This window comes from Oncorhynchus mykiss, chromosome 8 (assembly GCF_013265735.2).
Source record: "Oncorhynchus mykiss isolate Arlee chromosome 8, USDA_OmykA_1.1, whole genome shotgun sequence".
Classification (NCBI taxonomy): domain Eukaryota; kingdom Metazoa; phylum Chordata; class Actinopteri; order Salmoniformes; family Salmonidae; genus Oncorhynchus; species Oncorhynchus mykiss.
Window position 1 is genome coordinate 55412205 of NC_048572.1, and position 13341 is coordinate 55425545.

Consider the following 13341-nt stretch of genomic DNA (forward strand, 5'->3'; position numbering starts at 1 on the left):
TAATCTCAAATTTAAATATATTCAGATTTGTTTAACACTTTTTGGTAACTACATGATGCCATAACCTACAATGTAGAAAATAGTACAAATAAAAACCCTTGAATTAGCAGGTGTACAAACTTTGGACTGGTACTGTGTGTGTGTGTGTATATATACAGTGCCTTGCGAAAGTATTCGGCCCCCTTGAACTTTGGGACCTTTTGCCACATTTCAGGCTTAAAACATAAAGATATAAAACTGTATTTTTTTGTGAAGAATCAACAACAAGTGGGACACAATCATGAAGTGGAACGACATTTATTGGATATTTCAAACTTTTTTAACAAATCAAAAACTGAAAAATTGGGCGTGCAAAATTATTCAGCCCCTTTACTTTCAGTGCAGCAAACTCTCTCCAGAAGTTCAGTGCGGATCTCTGAATGATCCAATGTTGACCTAAATGACTAATGATGATATATACAATCCACCTGTGTGTAATCAAGTCTCCGTATAAATGCACCTGCACTGTGATAGTCTCAGAGGTCCGTTAAAAGCGCAGAGAGCATCATGAAGAACAAGGAACACACCAGGCAGGTCCGAGATACTGTTGTGAAGAAGTTTAAAGCCGGAAGCGATAATATTGAAATGGAAGGAGTATCAGACCACTGCAAATCTACCAAGACCTGGCCGTCCCTCTAAACTTTCAGCTCATACAAGGAGAAGACTGATCAGAGATGCAGCCAAGAGGCCCATGATCACTCTGGATGAACTGCAGAGATCTACAGCTGAGGTGGGAGACTCTGTCCATAGGACAACAATCAGTCGTATATTGCACAAATCTGGCCTTTATGGAAGAGTGGCAAGAAAGCCATTTCTTAAAGATATCCATAAAAAGTGCCGTTCAAAGTTTGCCACAAGCCACCTGGGAGACACACCAAACATGTGGAAGAAGGTGCTCTGGTCAGATGAAACCAAAATTGAACTTTTTGGCAACAATGCAAAACGTTATGTTTGGCGTAAAAGCAACACAGCTGAACACACCATCCCCACTGTCAAACATGGTGGTGGCAGCATCATGGTTTGGGCCTGCTTTTCTTCAGCAGGGACAGGGAAGATGGTTAAAATTGATGGGAAGATGGATGGAGCCAAATACAGGACCATTCTGGAAGAAAACCTGATGGAGTCTGCAAAAGACCTGAGACTGGGACGGAGATTTGTCTTCCAACAAGACAATGATCCAAAACATAAAGCAAAATCTACAATGGAATGGTTCAAAAATAAACATATCCAGGTGTTAGAATGGCCAAGTCAAAGTCCAGACCTGAATCCAATCGAGAATCTGTGGAAAGAACTGAAAACTGCTGTTCACAAATGCTCTCCATCCAACCTCACTGAGCTCGAGCTGTTTTGCAAGGAGGAATGGGAAAAAAATGTCAGTCTCTCGATGTGCAAAACTGATAGAGACATACCCCAAGCGACTTACAGCTGTAATCCCAGCAAAAGGTGGCGCTACAAAGTATTAACTTAAGGGGGCTGAATAATTTTGCACGCCCAATTTTTCCGTTTTTGATTTGTTAAAAAAGTTTGAAATATCCAATAAATGTCGTTCCACTTCATGATTGTGTCCCACTTGTTGTTGATTCTTCACAAAAAAATACAGTTTTATATCTTTATGTTTGAAGCCTGAAATGTGGCAAAAGGTCGCAAAGTTCAAGGGGGCCGAATACTTTCGCAAGGCACTGTATATATATATATATATACACACACACATATAAACAGTATCATTATATATATATATATATATATATATATATAAATATATATGTGCTGTATGCCATGATAGTCACACATGTACTACAAACACATTAGTTCCTGTATTCAATAGTGTGTGGTCTCATACTGTATATGTTCTGTATTTTGACCCACATACCTTATCTTTTTTTCAGATAAAGAAACCTAAGCCAGACTGATCAGGCATGTTGACCCCTGTCATGACCTCTAGCTTCCCCTCACACCAGTGCTACCTGCCTTTAACCAACCATCAGGACAATGCAGAGTGCAGACTGACAGTATTACCACTCATTTGGGCATTGTGGACATAGACGAGAGTTGTAGATTTTTTTATAATGAGATTTAAAAAAATAGTACATACTTTATGTAAAAAAAATGGATGAAGTTAAAAACAAAGATGGTTTCGTACCTTTTAACCAATCAGTAACCATATAGCCATATAAGGTAATGAAGAGAACGGACACTAACAAGCTGTGTTGCTCCTGGCTGAAAGCTGTGATTAATACTACTGATTGTTTTAACATGTTTTAACAGTTAAAGGTCAAATGTAGCCATTTTTATCTCAACGTAAAATAATTTCTGGGAAACATTTAAGTAGCTAACTGTGAATTTTTTTTACCATTTGAATTTAAAACAAACAAAAATATCTTCTTAGCGAATAGCAATTTCTCAAGCAAGAATTTAGCTAGGACTGTGTGGGAGTGGAGAGGGGAAAACTGAAAAATAGCTGTTATTGGCAGCTGTTAATAACTAACAGACATTTCCTATTGGTCTATTAACTAATTTACCACCTGGTGATGCCACCAGGCAGGCCTAAACTCCATCCCACAAAAACAGGCAGAAATTCCATGTGTTCTTTTTAAACAGCCTTTACACTAAAAGCGCATTATCATTATTTTCACAGTATTATCCCAACCTCAGTGTGGAAATGCATATATAAAACACAGGAAAAATCACTTTTTTGACTGCACTGGGCCTTTAACATGTTTAATAGTCTATCATTGTTATGGGAACAATTACATATGAGTTAGTTATTGCAAAAAGTGCCAAATTACATCCTTAATCATCAATGATTTGTCTAATGTTAAGTATCTGTTGAATATGCGTAATACGTCATTTTGTATTTTGAGGTAAACAGAAAGTCCCACAATAAAGGGCTATGGTCGTTAGTTCTTTCTAACCTTGTACATTTGATGTTTGATTGTAAATTATAGTGCACAATAAAATAATCAGTCAAGTAACTTGTGGCTTATCATTGTGCTCCTACAGACAGACCTTTCAATGTGAAGGCTAGCTACTTGTCTTCCACTATTACAAGTGTGGGAACAAAGTCATGAACTAAATAAAGCCTTTGAAGTTATCAATTTTGGGATTCATCCACACACAGAGCTTGCCTAACCTTTTAGGTTAAAGAGATGGGGAAAGACATTTGTTTTGGTTTTTGGTTTGGGTTTTTGAGAGGAGGAAGTGGCACCACCTGTGTTGATGGAGTCGAGGATCTGCACACAGGGCTTCTGGAGAAATAAAATCCATCTTTATGGAAACAAACATACAACAGTTTATGTTCCAATGGATGTTAAAGGTAACACCCACTTGTTTCCCTCAAGCAGTGCTCCTGCCTTTGTTTTCCATAGACATTCGACAGCATCCCACCTTCATCCCCTTCACTAAGGTATGCATTATAGTAAACATCACTTAATGACCGGAGAGGAATAGGTCAATTCATCTGTCCAGTTTAATTTATTCTGTGTCCAGTCCTCTGCAATCACAGCATTCTCACGCAAATTAGAAATGTTACAAATGTCATGAAAATGACAATGGGGAAAGCATATTTACAGTAGAGAATCATTAGTACATTGTTCCAGCTTTTTCTGTCACTGTAGTTGAGTTCAGTCAACTCTGCATAGGCATGAGACTCTCCTGTGGCACCGCCATTTCCATCTCCAGCAGGCTGTAGTAGTGTAGACCACCAGGAAAATAAAACCTGGTCATCATGCTGATGACATTCTTAGCTTATATCGTTCATTGCTTTTTAAATCAACCTGGAGGTTGTCATATGCTGAATAAAAGGTCATTGAATAAATTCCTCGGAAGAACTGAAGAAGGCCAAAGCGTGTTATTTTTTTCACAAACTTAAATTTGTCCTCCAAGTGTCTCACAAACTCCGTCTGTTCCTCTATTCATGCACCTTCACTAGACTGCGAGGTAGCGATAGCACACAATCTCATTTCCACGGTAGAAAGTACCAGAAAGTACCAGTTTCTTACACCTTGGTTGGACTGCGAGGTAGCGGAAGCATACATTCTCCTTCCACAGTATAAAATACTAGTTCCTCCCCAAAGCCCCCTGAATGGTCAGGTCTGGTTAGTTCTGGTCAAATCCGGTTAGTTCCAATCAGCACTGGTCTGACACAAAGCGTATTCTCTGGTCGGGGTCATTGAAACTGTCCTTGCCGTCCATGAAGCTCTCCCTGAGGTCTCGGTCAGAGATGATGAACCCTTGTTTGGGGTCGATGACCACCACACCATCCTTCTCCAGCGCCCTGCGTACCACCTCGGAGTACGCAGGGTTCCGCGAGCTCTGACGGGATGTCAGCTTTATAGCAGGCCAGCCTACCAGCCGCCTCTGGGGGAAGCACAGAACTGAAAGGAGGTTTGTGCACAAACAACTGTATAAGAGAAGCATCCTTAAAATATTGGCGTTCATTCAAGTACTTTCGGTGCGCTCGCTTATTGCTTGCCCAGCCTAATGGAACCAATGGAACAGTCCCAAAAGTGCGCGCCCTGCCTATCGTGATCCTATGTATTATTCATTAGAATAAGATTGGCAACCACTTCTTTGTGTGATCTGAAAGAACAAAACAACACACAGATGGGTAAAGGATTTGTTTGGACACCTAGCAATCAATTCAAGGCAAGTCAGTTGGCTGCAGCCAATGTTCACACCAGAGCCACATATAGATGCATACCCTCACCATCACTACATCCTTGAGCAGCCAGAGCTAAACACAAACCTCAGCACAACTCCCATTCTATACCTGTCTCCCTGGAGTGCGTACTCTTTTACTTCACATCATGGGTTTAGAAGCTTTGGATTGGCTTTGGCAAGCATGGACACATTTTCACACAAGTGAGATTTTCACACAATTCAGTCCTTTTTACAGTAAATCCACGAGGAGGAATATAACTAGTGCACGCTTTGGGGAGAATGCATTTGGTCAGAAAGTGTGCCAGATATGTAGTGCTACTAACACACTGGAGGAGCACTGGTGAAGGGCAGGGCAGTGGAGACCGTGGTGCTGGGTCTGGTTGCAGTAGTAGTGGTGGTGGTGGAGGTAGTCGTGGCGACAAAAGTGGCGGTCCGTTGTCTCACTGTGGTTGTCGTAGCAACTGGAGTGGTTGTAGTGTGAGTGAGAGTAACAATGTAAGGTGGCGTGGTGCTGGTGTGAACCATCTGAACTCAGCTCTGTCGTCGTCCCCCCCCCCCCTTGTGAAATCAAGACTGAGGGAATTAGTATCCAGTTTTGAATGAGTTTCCTTGAAGCAGAAGAAAACTAGTGAATTGAATAGTGAATCGTTCAGCTTCTTTTGACGGTAGCCTCCGTCTACCCAGTCCTAGCGATGTCTGTCGAAGCCACTGGAGCACCTGTTTAGGAGAGAACAGCAACTATGAGAAAACACAGAGCTGATATGGAAGAGATAGGTTGGTCTTTTTTCTTTTGGGTACTTCACAGCAACATTCCAGTGTATTCTCTACCTACAAATGGCAATAACCTTTACTTGGACTTCACTATTTACCTCTGCAGTCCACTAAACGAGCTGCAGTTAAAGCCGATCTCAGAAGAGACAAAAGGACCACAGCTGGAGAACTGGACACACAATGAGAGACTAAGGAAGAAGGCATTTCCAATAGAACAGCATCTCCTGAACCCTAGGCCAGAGCAATATTCATTAGAACACACTGGAGCAAAATGTTTTGCAAAGGAAAACTAAAATGCTTCTTATTGCACAAGTTCAACTAGTCCGCCCCGTTTCAGTCTGTTTTGTGCCAAATTAATACAGCCCTGGAGTACCCCGAAAATGTAACATTTTCGTTCCAACCCAGCACAAACAATAACCATATGGATCCCACTATAAAGAGCTCGGCAGACTTTGACTTACTGGGCAGAGGAAGCACCTCGACCGCAGTGGAGTTGGAGATCTTGGACTTAAGGATACCCACTTTGTGGTACTCATAGACGATCCTCCTGCCATCAATGGTGGTCAGACTGCGGTCAGGCATAGTGTTCTAATCATAATGGAGGACCAGGGATGCAGGGATATGCAGGGAGAAGAGACACACAGAGACAGTAGATTAGTAAAGTACGTTGATATTCACTGGGTGTCTGCTCAGTCTCATGAAGCACCACAAGCGCGTCAGAGACGCCCACTTCGACTGGGTGGTTCACTGCACTGACCATACTGATGTCAATAGGAACCTAAACACAAGAACAAGCACACCAAAGTCAGTCGATATGTATGACTGCCAGAGGGGAATTCACCTCCTTGTAGGCAAAGACGATGCTTCTGTCACTGTGCATAGAGGTCTGGAAGGTGAACCGGCACTGACTGACACTGTCGTGCAGGTGAACCTGGTCCCGCTGAACCACCAAGGCTGTGCCTAGTGGACAGACACACACAGAGACAGAGCTGGTTATAACCATACACTAGCACACCCAACCACACATGTAAGGTTCCAGGTTGTCCTTTTTTTTTGTACTGATGCAGCTGCACAGATGATAAGATCTCACAATGCATGGATCCCATTATGCCTGGCGAAAACCAAACACTGCATTCCACAGTAAGAACCTCATACCAACGGTCAAGCATGGTGGTGGTGTGACGGTTTGAAGATGCTTTGCTGCCTCAGGACCTGGACGACTTGTTTTAATAGAAGGAACCATGAATTCTGCTCTGTATCAGATAATTCTACGGGAGAATGTCAGGCCATCCGTCTGCGAGCTGAAGGGCAGCTGGGTCATGCAAAAATGACAATGATCCAAAACACGCAATCAAGTCTACATGAAAATGGCTAAAAAGCAATACATTTTATGTTTGGAATGGCTTAGTGAAAGTCCAGGCCTAGATGTTGTGGCAGGACTTGAAAGGAGCAGTTCATGCTGGAAAACCCACACTTCGCTGAGTTAAAGCAGTTCTGCATGGAAGAGTGGGCCAAACATCAACCACAGTGATGTGAGAGACTGAACAACAATTACAGAAAGCATTTGGTCGGAGTAATTGCAGCTAAAGTGGCACAACCAGTTATTGAGTGTAAGGGGGCAACTACTTTTTCACACAGGGGCATTGAGTGCTACATAACTTTGTTTGTGAAATAAGTACCCCGTTGTTGTGTCATTTGTTCACTCAGGTTCCCATGATCTAATATTTTGGTTGAAGATCTGATAAAAAGTAAGCAAAATAACAGAACATCAGAAAGGCTACACAGTGTTTGTTTACTTCCAAACGAAGGAGTAAAATAAGGTAATATCATAAAGCATTTGTAAAAAGTACAAAAACGTATGTAGTGATCGCAGACTGCCCCTTTAATGAGCTACGACTGGCAGTAATAGGTCTACATTTCAGCAAGGTGACATTTATGAAGCAGGTCCTCTTATCTTGCTAAGTTGTTTTATCTCCTGGTATCTTGGGAAAGTCCCTTGGGAAGTATTATTCTATTTTATTCTATGCCAGACAACTGTTTCCACTCTTTCATGATTCAGCATTGCAGCGATGTCGAATATCACAACAATTGAGCCTGTTCTTTTATGGCCTCATGTTTACAGTAATTGCTTCAGCATTTAAGCTATTTCTAAAAAGGTGAATAACTTGCCAAAACATCAAGGCTAGAAATCATAGTGCACAAGGCTGAGCGTTAAAAACAAACCACAGAGATAATTTGAGTATGATAATGACTTACCACTTGCAGGCTTTAATTCCACATGGCTTATTTTATACTGGCAAACAATCAATATTACAGTGATAAAATTGAGTCTTCGACATCGTCAGTTCCTATGTCTGTTTTTTCTCTCTCCTTTTAAATCCCCAAAACACACTATCAAATAAAACACCCTGTTTGACAACTATTCATGCCCTCTGCACAAGGTCCTTTTGGTTCGAAGTCTCAAGGCTATACTAAAGGCTGTCCGCTTTTCAAACAAAAAACCGGAGCAAGGTACGCAATAAAAATCGAGTAGTTTAATCTTTAACGTAAAATACAAAACATTTCAATAGCAATACTTCCTGTAAGAATCAAAAGTTGCTATATCTATTCTTCTTGGAAAGGTTGTGTGATCAGTTGATAGGACAAAGTAGAGCTAAGATCATACGTCTGATGACAATGAGTGTGATGCTGTTATTATCGTCACCCTCCTGCATGGTAGAGACTGGAGCCTGCCTGTAAGCGCTGGAAACTCGATGTGCACACGTCCCAAAACAGTGAGTCCGTGGCTGTGCTGAGTACATAGGACCGTCTCTTTCTGTACTATTTTGTGTGTGTGTGTGAGATGGATCATACTGTACTTCCTCCCACAGCCAAACACAGGACCTCTTCACTATACTGTATCTCATTAATACTGAATGCCGGCCTTATACAGTTGTGTACTAGTGAGCCTTGGCATAATACTGTAGCTTTCAAGATGAAATAAAAGACATCAATATGTCAACTCTCGGTTACCCAGGTTACTACATTGGAGTTATCATTGAGAGTATTGTTGTTGCGATTCGGTATAGTTCCCACTTGGTCTGTGGTGATGAATGAGAAACAGATATGGTTGTGCTTCTACTGCACCATTAACAGCAGCCACATGATAAATAAGCATCGGTTGACTAGACTAAGCAAGACGCCACTGAACATCACACTGCCAAGGACTGTGTTCACCCCGGAAGTCTATACCACAAATGGATGAATACACACTAACAGTAGCTGTGGTTTTCTATCATGTGTTTATGGTGTGTATTATTTCATCGTGGTACACCCCCCCCCCCCCCCCCCCCCTTGTCAAATACACGTGGATCAATGTACAGTAATAAAGAAAGTTTCAGAGGCAGACAACCTACAGTAAATGTGCCTGTGCTCACAAACAATAATTTTCCCCTCGCAGCTCGAGGTTCTACATGGAACCCAAAATACTTCTGTCCACTATGGGGGCTGCCGCAGAACCCTTTTGTTTTCTAAGAATGTGCCAATGTCTTGAAACTGGCATGCCAGACACCCTCGCAGCTCTGGGGGATGCGCCCATGCGCCTGTCATAGATATCTATTTTCTAGTAACCCTTCAAAATGTCATTCATATGAACCTTTTTCATTTCCATACGTATGTACTGCTATAGGAGGCTAAGTGTTTGTTTCTTGGGCTTTAGGAATATGACTGAAAAAGTGACTCAGGCCTTGACAAATAAAAATAAAATACTGGTTGAACACATAAGGGGATATCGGTTGACAAATGCCGCGGTCAAGGCTATGCCAGTGTAATGAGTGGAGCTTACACAGGTGCTCAAAAGGCATATCAGAACAAGAGCCTAATGCTTCTGAGGTAGTTCTTCATGAGTTTTAGTTTAGACAACAATCTTTCCGCAGAAGCGACAGTTACAGGATGGTAAAAAAAAAACTGCTTTATTACCTTGGAATACATCAGGGAAACTGGGCCGAAGGGAGTTGGGCTTCAAATAGAGCAGCTCTGCAACATCTTTAATTGAGCCGCTCATTCTCCTTAATTGCCGGCCTCGACAGGTTACGGAAAGAGATTCATTGTACAGGTCGTCTGGATACTTGGCAGACGCAAATAGATGATCATGTTTAGTGGACAAAAAAAAAGAGGGTTGCGATTTTGTTTATTCTGGTGAACCGCCGTTTGTGTTGTGTGGTCGTAAATATCAGCAGTCCTTTACCTCTGGTATGTCTTCGCACGCACCATTCAAAACGAAGTTTAAATTGTGTGCATCACAGTGGACATAGGCATACAATGCACCATGTTTCAGGAAAGACTGTCTGGGTTGGCAATACTCGGTATAGAAAACAGTCGGCCCGCAACCTGGACCGACAGTGAATTTTTTTCCCAGGGGATTCTCTGAAGTTGGATTTCATTTAATTTACCTTGAATATTGCAGGCCATTTGTGTAGGCTATTAGCCAGAAAACAATAAACAGTTGCTTCTTTTATCCTTGAGCCAACTATGTTTTTCCTCATTGTTAGGCTATTTGTATTTATTGAGGATGACCATTAGCTGCTGTGTAGTTTTTATACAAAGTTCATAAATAGCATCTAAATACGATAGATGGCTATAGATAGTGTACTGAATTAAGAAACAATCCCTAGGAAGCTAGTGTTTTGAAGGTGGACTGACTATTATTTGGCATTGTTAGACTGGTTTTTACGCACAACAGCTTTCCATCCAAGCTGGGAGAGAGCACGGGGAGGGCTCATGTCATGCAGGTTCAGGTAGACTACACAGGACAGGTGCATATTATAAAACATCTCGTGGTAGCTGATTAGTATTAGTTGCAGCAAACATTTATTTTACAATCTGCAATGTTTGAATTTCCAAATTGAATTACTGAACAAGTAATTACATCATTGCCACCAGCCAGCAGTCTAAATATGACAGCATTGAAACACCATGTATAGCTTTGTGAAATAGGCTTAATGAAAATGATGAACAAATAGGCCTACCAATAAACATGTATACATTAGCTAAAGCAAAGATACACATGCCATGCCCTTGCACCACAGAAAGCCTATTATCGATTAATTAGGCATGCAGCCGCATGGGGGAGTCTGGGTGTTTGCTACCATGTCTGTGCTGGATGTGCCAGGGCCTGGGGATGGCTGGATAGTGGGGCTGGGGCTTGGAGAGAGGTCTGGGGACTGGGGATGGGGGTGGATAGAGGGCTGGGGGTTGGGGCTTGGAGAGAGGACTGAGGCTTGGAGAGAGGACTGGGAATGGGGCTTGGAGAGAGGACTGAGGCTTGGAGAGAGGGCTGGGAATGGGGCATGAGATGGTTGTCTTGTATTACAGGTTAGAGACTGAAGAGACTGAAGAATAAACTTGTAAATAAACATTTATTACAGTAAAGTGCAACACAAAAAACTATCTTACTCTAGATACAAAGATTTCTGTTTGTTGGTTTATCTAATGTCATTATGAATATACCACTTTTTAACATAGCTATTGATCTTGATCAACATTGTCCTTGTCACTATGGTAAATGCAATTCCCGAGCATAAAATAATGAACATACAGTAGCAGTCAAAAGTTTGGACACACCTACTTATTCAAGGCCTTTTCTTTATTTTTACTATTTTCTACATTGTAAAATAATATTGAAGACACCAAAACTATGAAATAACACATATGGAATCATGTAGTAACCAAAAAAAGTGTTAAACAAATCAAAGTTGCCACCCTTTGCCTTGATGACAGCTTTGCACACTCTTGGCATTTTCTCAACCAGCTTCATGAGGATGAATTTCAATTAACAGGTGTGCCTTGTTAAAAGTTAATTTGTGGAATTTCTTTCCTTCGTTAATGTGTTTGAGCCAATCAGCTGAATTGTGACAAGGTAGGGGTGGTATACAGAAGATAGCCCTATTTGATAAAAGACCAAGTTCATATTATGGCAAGAACAGCTGAAATAAGAAAAGAGAAACGACAGTCCATCATTACTGTAATCTACAATGTAAAAAATATGAAAAAATAAAGAAAAACCCTTGAATGAGTAGGTAGGTGTCTCCAAACTTTTGACTGGTACTGTATATCAATCGAGCTTTCCTAAGGCTATAATATGAATACTGTTCGATACAAACTGTAGCTTATACACTTCAGTTGACACTGTTCTTAGTAGTGTTTGAGTTTATTACATTTTTTTTACAGGGATAGTGCACATTAATCAATGTTTCTGTAAAAGGGATGGTTTTAGCCGGCCAGCTAATTTTCAACCGCTCTCCCTTAGTGTATATCGTAACTTTGTGTTGTTATGAGCTCATGAGAACAGTTATGAGAACGGTTCAGAGATATCCCTCCTCAAGCATCAGAGTTAACCCCTCTGAACTCTGCAGGGTCTGAAGAGGGATCATACAAGGTGTTGAAGAATGACAGCTCAGATTCCCTTCCGACTTCTAAACCCTAGAAATACCAATGGAGTCTCTTCATTACAGTCCTAGACAGAGCACAACTTGGCCAATGTGGCTCTCAAACACACGTTTTCACGATGGCATTGACTGTCGTAACTTTGAACAGTATAGAATATGATTTTGGGATGATGTTCGCTATTTGATGTAATTTCATGTAATTCTACTTACGCTGCTCAGATCGAAAACGTGGACATTTTCCAGAGGTTCAGGCAGGCTGTGGGGGAGACATCACTGAATTAGTTCTGCCACTGTTGTGATCAGATATCATTGGATCTGTTTTTACATTGGAATCACAAATACTGCCATTGTCATTGTCATCGTCACTGCTGTCATCATCAGCAGCAGCAGCAGTATTCTCATCACCACGATAGACATCACCAACTCATCATCAACAACTTGATCATAATTCTCATCGTGACATACTTGGTGGAGCGTTTCCGTGGGAGGACAAAGAGAACAGCGGCGATGACAGCCACCGCCAGCAGAGAGAGAGCCACTCCCAACCACACGGCCCACGAATCTGTCGGCACAGGAACACATTAGAGAGTTCAAAAGTCCGTGAACACTGTAACATTGTGTACATCAGTGTAACACCCTCGTCAAAACGGGGTTGTTAGTAAACTCATTCTAATACCATCCTTCCGACCACACCAAATGTCTAAACCTGGGGGGCTGAGGGACCATTGATCAGACGTTCCAGTCCAGAACAAGTCCAGCCCAGTCCAGTACAGCACAGTACAATACAGCTCAGTGCAGTGTGGTCCAGTCTAGTGCAGTGCAGTCTAGTACAATACAGAGAGAGGCCTACTATCTGGAGTTGGAGTGTCCGTGGGTACGGTGTTGTAGCAGTGACCAGGATGGATGGTGATGTCATCGAGAGCCACGTCACCGCCGGGGGCCCGGCCCCTCCAGTACATGAACACAAACTGTGGAGGGGACAGGACACAGCCTTTATATAAATCACAGACATATAGAGTATAATTAGTGACACATCAGTCTCACATGACCGTGCTTCCAAGTCTTGTTAATGATTTGGCTTGGAAGCCTGGGAATTGTGGTTTCTGACACAGGTAGTCACACACTAATACGGTAGTCCAGTGATGTTTAATCAAACCAGGGACAAAACGTACATGGAGAAGACAAGTATAAAATGTAAGAAGATCCTTGTATGCTTTCCTGGCCACTACAACGACCGCTTAATATAAAGCCTCCCTGAAGAGTTAAATGAGTTACTTATTACGTATGACTGTAGACACTTACCCAGAATGGCTGTGTATAATCCACGTATACGCTGCCCTCCAACCACACGTCTCCCTGGCTGCCTGACTCTGTCCACAAGACATCAGCAGCACCTCCAGTAGCATGCTGTTTCCTGGGGGAATGAAAGAATCAACCAATCTATAAG

General features: G+C 41.9%; 2 protein-coding genes across 6 annotated transcripts in view; one reads left to right on the forward strand and one right to left on the reverse strand.

Moving 5' to 3' along the window:
* si:ch211-106h4.9 (rab effector MyRIP) overlaps positions 1–3011 on the forward strand; it is an 80384-nt gene extending 77373 nt beyond the window's left edge. For all 5 annotated transcript variants that reach the window (XM_036985718.1, XM_021613017.2, XM_021613018.2 and 2 more), the window contains one exon: positions 1926–3011. In XM_036985718.1, coding sequence (XP_036841613.1) covers positions 1926–1949 — 24 coding nt within the window. In that variant the 3' untranslated portion in view covers positions 1950–3011. The remainder of the gene's footprint in view (positions 1–1925) is intronic.
* An 8450-nt stretch (positions 3012–11461) lies between these two features.
* The window catches only part of si:ch211-106h4.4 (MAM and LDL-receptor class A domain-containing protein 1), a 32387-nt gene continuing 30507 nt past the window's right edge, over positions 11462–13341 (reverse strand). Inside the window, exons 46-50 of the mRNA XM_036985719.1 lie at positions 13197–13308; positions 12745–12862; positions 12360–12456; positions 12105–12150; positions 11462–11928 (exon numbers count right to left, since the gene is read on the reverse strand). Of these exons, the coding sequence (XP_036841614.1) occupies positions 11827–11928; positions 12105–12150; positions 12360–12456; positions 12745–12862; positions 13197–13308 (475 nt within the window). The 3' untranslated portion in view covers positions 11462–11826. The remainder of the gene's footprint in view (positions 11929–12104; positions 12151–12359; positions 12457–12744; positions 12863–13196; positions 13309–13341) is intronic.